The following is a 5,751-nucleotide window of genomic DNA, read 5'->3' on the forward strand; positions in this document are numbered from 1 at the left end:
AGGGGAAGAAGGAAGAAGGGGGTGGATGTTTGGAGTGATGGCATTTGTCTTCCCAAGCAACCATTAGCTGTGATAGGGCCCTGCTCTCCTGGGATGGCTGAACACCTGCCTGCCCGTGGGAAGCAGCGAGTGAATTCCTTGTTCTGCTTTTCTTTTGTGCATGGCTTTTACAAAACAACAACACAACAAACACTTTTGCTGTTTCACTGTATTTTGTGGGATAAATACTGTTCATGTCTTTTCCATCTCGTTTTCCATTTCACCTATCTCAGGTGTATGTTATCAATTGCTAATGGCTTAGAGAGGTAGAAGATGAGAAATGTGACAATGAGTCCCAGCTTAGATGTGCCCTATTACCTAATTGGAAGCAGGTTAAAGACCTGGAACAGCCTTTCTAGTCATGCCCTGTGGCTGGCAGTGTTCAGGAGGCTTTTGGACAGCACCCTTTAGTAACACCTTTAATTTTTGGCCAGCCCTGAAGTTGGACTAGATTTTTTTAGGTCCCTTCCAAATGGGTTCACTCTCTTTTTCCTTTCATACCTTCCCTTGTGGCTGTGGCAGTGGAGCGTAGAGGGAGAGTTGGGTCCAGGGGACATCTGCTGCATTTGTTTCTTTTGTTTTGGTGTGTTACGAATGGTGGGCATTAGAAACCAGGCAGTAGAAAATAAACGTAGTTTTGTAATGAAATCTCTGTTTCAGAAGAGCTCTGCTACCTGTATGCAAGGCAAAACCCACATTTCTGTAGAGTGCAGCAGAAAGATAGAACCAAAAAGCAGGTGGGTGGTTATGGATTTGCCTGGTGCTGTAGTAGTGATCCTCGACTGGGCTCCGGGCTGAAGAGTTAAATGTATCTCTTTCATTCTGCTTCTCTACCCTGTAAGAATGGTCTAATTACCTGCTCCCAGTCTACAAACTGTAGCATCTTAGTCAGTGATGTGTGGTCAGTTGCTCCCTAGTTAAAAGGCAGGTAGATATTCTTGTAAAGTTTCATAATTTGAAGCTGATAAATTCTTTTTGGATCACTATACTGTTGATAAAAGGTAGTTTCCTCTTCCAGACACAAGCTACTGATGCCACGATGATTTTTTGCCTTTTCTTTTATACTCCTGTTATATCTTTTACAACTTCTGTATTCCTGGTGCTTTTTGCCTACATTCTTGGACTTGTTTGTCAAGCTGAGAGACTCAACATTTTAGAAGCTTCGTAGTTAGGGATCAGTGTGCCCCAGACCCCAAGGTCCTCTCCAGAACATATTCTGTAAACTAAGATAGAACCATCCAGGGGAAGGTTCCTTGGGGAGGGGAGGTTCACTTGAGCCTCTCATTGGGGAATCTTTGATAGATATGCTAATTAGTAAGACCTATAATGTTATACCCAATCTTTTGGGGTGTGCATTTTGTGGGGTGCATTTTGGTGCATTCCACCTGGACATGTACACCCTAAGGATCCTTAAAATAAATACCGAGGTGAAATCCCTTTCTCCCTTCTAATTGTGTTTGACTCTTGATTTTAAGACCAAGAAAAGGCATCACTACAACAACCTGTTAACCAGAACCAAGTATTACTGAATGATCAAATTTGGAAATCTACTTTTTTTTTAATTTGACAATCATCCACTTTAATATATATACATATTTAAAGTCTGTACACAGTAAAATACAAAATAAAAATGTTTCTTTATAAGTTACACAATTAAACAGCTGCATTTGCCTGTAGTTTAGCTGTCATTTAATTAAAAAAAAAAAAGAGAGAAGCATTGTTGAGCCATTGTTATATTCATTGACAATAACCTTGGTATAAAACACCCATACAGAGTAAGTGTACAAAATAGTGTACAGTTCATATAAGCTGTGCAAAGACAGCAAAGTTCAGTTAAAAATCAAAGAGGTGTATCCACTTTCCTCTGTCCACACCACGGATAGCAGAAGCAAAGTGGAAAATAAGCACAAACCTGTGGACAAGAAGGTGGGTCAGACAGTGCTTTGAACACAATATTGATGAATAAATTAAAATGAAAATCATAAATGTATAGGATCTCCATTATACAGGGCATGCTTGCATGATACCTTCAAAGTCATTCCAGGGGTATCAATGGATCTGTTGCACAAGCATGGTTCTCTTTGGGGTGAGGAGGGAGGCAGTGCTTGGTCTGTGTCCCTCAAGGTTATTTATTTTGGAGGAAAGGATTGCTAGATCAGACAAGTCTTCAGTAGGAGCTGAAGTAATATAGGTAGCTGGAAATTCACTTGAAAGGTAATAAAAATGGTCACACCATCTATAGTGTATTTTTGATGGTTTTTTTATCTGGGGGAAGAAGTTTCCTTTCCTACAGGGGAATTTCCCTTTCCTCCCTGCTGTAGAGCCAGGAGCTGCCTGTCTGTTTTTTGGGAGAAGGTAGCTAATTGAGCAAATATTGCTTGTTAAGCAGAGAGAGTTATGAAAAGTTTGGCAGGTATTAGGAACACGAAAACCTCCACACAGGGCAACAAATGAGGAATACCAGGGAGAAGGAAGTCTTGCAGCTATTGTGATAAAGAACCTGTACTGAAGAAGCATGTGGACATTGGGGTGGGACAGCACCTCTTCAATTTATAGCACTCTGGTTTATTTACATCTTTGCAGTGTCCCCATGTGATGGTAGGGGCAGGCAAGGGATCTAAGAGACTGTTATCTCCTCCTCTTCTTCTTCCCCTTCATCATCCTCTTCCTCTGAGTCTGAGAAGTCTGAAGGTTTGCTGGGGCTGCTAGAATGGGATGGAGAAGGAGACATCTGGGAGTCCAGTCTGTCCCTCAGGTGTAGATGTTCCGGGGACGGGTGGTAGGTTAAGGGATGCCGGGGGCTGGGCGGGCACACGGGGCGAACTTCCTCCTCCTCCTCCTCCTCTCCTGAGCATTTCTTGCCTACGTCACTGAGGTCTGGGTGAGGGTTGAACTTGGTGGGGAGGGTCTGTTCTCTGCAGCCACCAGAAGAGAGGAGCTCTCTTTCTTTGGAGTTCCTCCATTTCATCCTCCTGTTCTGGAACCAGATCTTCACCTAGGGGACAAAGCAACAAAGAAGGCAAATGGTTCAGTAAAGCAGGGACCAGAAAAGGTGTTTTGGCTGCACTCTCAAAACCCTGCACATGCCCATACTAAAGCTAGCAGGAACCACAGAATCTGATCTTTGGAGGGCCCTAGGAGAGAGCTCGGGGGCAATAAGGCTGTGGTCCTACTCACCCAGCTGGGAATCGTGCCATCTGTAACTTGCTTTGGATGTTCTCCCTGCTACCATCCCCTTCTCCCCCCTCCTCTCAAGCTTCCTCCGGGAGTGGGGGAATCTTGGCTCCCCACACACCCCGACCTGGTGACTCTCTCACCTGTGAGTCCTTGAGGCCCAGCTTGGCTGCCAGCTTCTTCCTGTCGGGTTTGCTGATGTACTTCTGCTTCTGGAACATCTTCTCCAGCGCCTTGCGCTGCACGTCGGAGAAGACGGCGCGGCGCAGCATCCCCCGGCGGGGCTGGCCCCGGGCAGCCAGCGGCCAGGAGAAGGTGCCAGGGATAGGGACCACGGCGGAGGCAGCTGTGGGAGGGACACACGGCACTGAGCAGAGCGGGACCGGCCCCCACCATCCCTCCCTGCCCTCCGGGCGGGCGCTCATCAACCTGGGGCGGTGAAAAGGAGCTTGAGGCTTAACCAGCCGCCCCCTTTCAGGCAGCGATCGCCGGGATTAGATCTATCAACTCAAATGTGGAAAATGGGTCAATGGTGGCCGGTTTTGTTGGGAGATTCAAAGGTCTCCGGCCTGAAAAGGCAAAGCGAGGCGTACCAGCTAAGATAGAGGTATAATAAAAAAGCTCTCCCTCCCACTCAGAAGCATTTGATTTTTTTCAGATGCTTTTATCATTTCAGATGCTTTATTATGCTCGAGATGAAAATGAGGACTTTTCTGATTCCGAACAAAACCGCTCCTCTTCAGATGCAGTTTTGATCAATCAGTATTCATCTTTTTATAATAATCTCTTCTCTCTCCCTCCTCCCCCCCCCAAAGTTGGAGAATTCAATTCGAAGACATGAAAAGTAACAGCTAATTAGCACACTGCCTGGTTCCCAATGGCATTAGTATGATAAAAAAGGGCAGAGTTTCGCCTTAAAAAAAAAAGGAGGGGGGGAACCTCCCCAAGAGAGACAGAGATGCTAATGAAGCGTGAATGGTAATTGTGTAGTAATGAACTAACAGAAAAAGACTGAGGACAAGCAGCTAACGCCATATATTATTGGAACAAAAGAGATTTACACTTTCAAACTAAACACAACGGCATGCCAGGCTCCTCGGGAGAATACTGATGGCACAATCGTCTCTTTCCCCAAATCATTTTCATTAAATGGACATGAAAAGCTATTTATAAAGCTCAAGTTGTTTTTGTTAGGCTATTCACATGCTGGAGAAAGGAAGCAAATTCCATTATCCAGAGGATGAATAGAAGAGCTTGGGTTATTTTTTTTTCTCTCTCCCTTTCCCTGTTTTCTTTTTAAATTAATAGCTTGTTTGTGTAATTAGATTTCGGGTTTGGTTGTTTGGTGGATTTTTTTGTTTTTCTTTTTGTTGTTGTTGTTGTTGTTATTGTTCTCTCAACACTATAGTAGTGCTGTAAGAATCACACCTCCGTGGCCTGCTTTCTCGCCTTTACGGCGGTGTTTGACGGTGTAACCGGGAAGGTGGAGGAGGGAAGGGTTAGTGCTCGGCGGAGGGGCTGGAGGCGAGGGTGCAGCAGAGCAGTTACGCCGCTGCCGCAGCGCGCTGGACCCGCCCGTAGCGCGGCGGCGCGGGAAGGTTTGGGGGACCCCCAGAGGCTCCCTCCCTGTTCTCTCCCTCTCTCCATCCTTCCCTCCGTCCCTGCGCGGGCGCGGAGCGCGGGCGGCGGCGGGAGCTGACCGCTCCTCCTGGTGCTGAAACAGCAGCGCCGGCCGGCCGGGAGGGAGGGAGGGAGGGAGGGAGGGGGACCCGCCTCGCCTCGGGACCGTGACAATCCCGGCTAATTTGCGGATCAGCGGGAGGAGCGGGCAGGGAATGTCAGGCAGTCACTGCCTGTGCTAAATCGGGCAGCAAATTGGCGCGACTGATGCTTGAATGTTGTACTCCCTCCAACCTCTGAACTGCGGCATAACCCCGCCGGGGGGAACGGAGGGACGGCAGATATCAGCGGGCAGTGCCGGCAGAGGGACATTTTGAAACACCTACCTGGGAAATAGGAAGATCTGAGAAAGGGCTGGAAGGATCCTTCGAAGTACGGAAAGGAGAAAGTCTTTGGCGGGACGCTCTGAAGCAACGCAGGGGAGGTTTCTAGTAAATAAATAAAATCAAATTAAACGGAGGGTAACCACCGGTTGGACTCGACCCATGGCAAGGCTGGGTTCTGTCGCTTGGTCCTGGAGACCAACGCTGTGGTACTTTTAGAAAAAGTAAAAGAGCCAGACTGAACCCGGAACCGCCGAGGAAAAGTGGCACTTTTGCTGGTTTTGCCAGCAAAGCGGCACCCGTGAGGACAGGGTCAGCCAGAAGACACGGCCGGGGGACCCCTCGTCTCTGGGACCCCTCCCTCCGCCTGCTCCTCCCTTCCGTCCGGCGGCGGAGAGGGACCTGCCGCGGGCAGCGCTGTCCCTCGCCCCCGAAATCCGAGCGATGCCGGAGGGCTCTGCATCTCGGGACAGGGTCCTCCCTCCCTTTCCTAAGCCGGCTCCCTGCGCTGCCCCTCCCCCTGCACCCCTCTCCT

General features: G+C 48.2%; 1 protein-coding gene across 1 annotated transcript in view; it reads right to left on the reverse strand.

Moving 5' to 3' along the window:
- Nucleotides 1-2,656: 2,656 nt before the first annotated feature.
- Nucleotides 2,657-5,751, reverse strand: part of DBX1 (developing brain homeobox 1) — a 3,398-nt gene continuing 303 nt past the window's right edge. The window contains exons 2-5 of the mRNA XM_008640906.1: nt 5,430-5,491; nt 5,220-5,321; nt 3,357-3,559; nt 2,657-3,034 (exon numbers count right to left, since the gene is read on the reverse strand). Of these exons, the coding sequence (XP_008639128.1) occupies nt 2,657-3,034; nt 3,357-3,559; nt 5,220-5,321; nt 5,430-5,491 (745 nt within the window). The remainder of the gene's footprint in view (nt 3,035-3,356; nt 3,560-5,219; nt 5,322-5,429; nt 5,492-5,751) is intronic.

The sequence above is a fragment of the Corvus brachyrhynchos genome, unplaced genomic scaffold (assembly GCF_000691975.1).
Source record: "Corvus brachyrhynchos isolate BGI_N302 unplaced genomic scaffold, ASM69197v1 scaffold169, whole genome shotgun sequence".
In the NCBI taxonomy this organism is placed as follows: Eukaryota; Metazoa; Chordata; class Aves; order Passeriformes; family Corvidae; genus Corvus; species Corvus brachyrhynchos.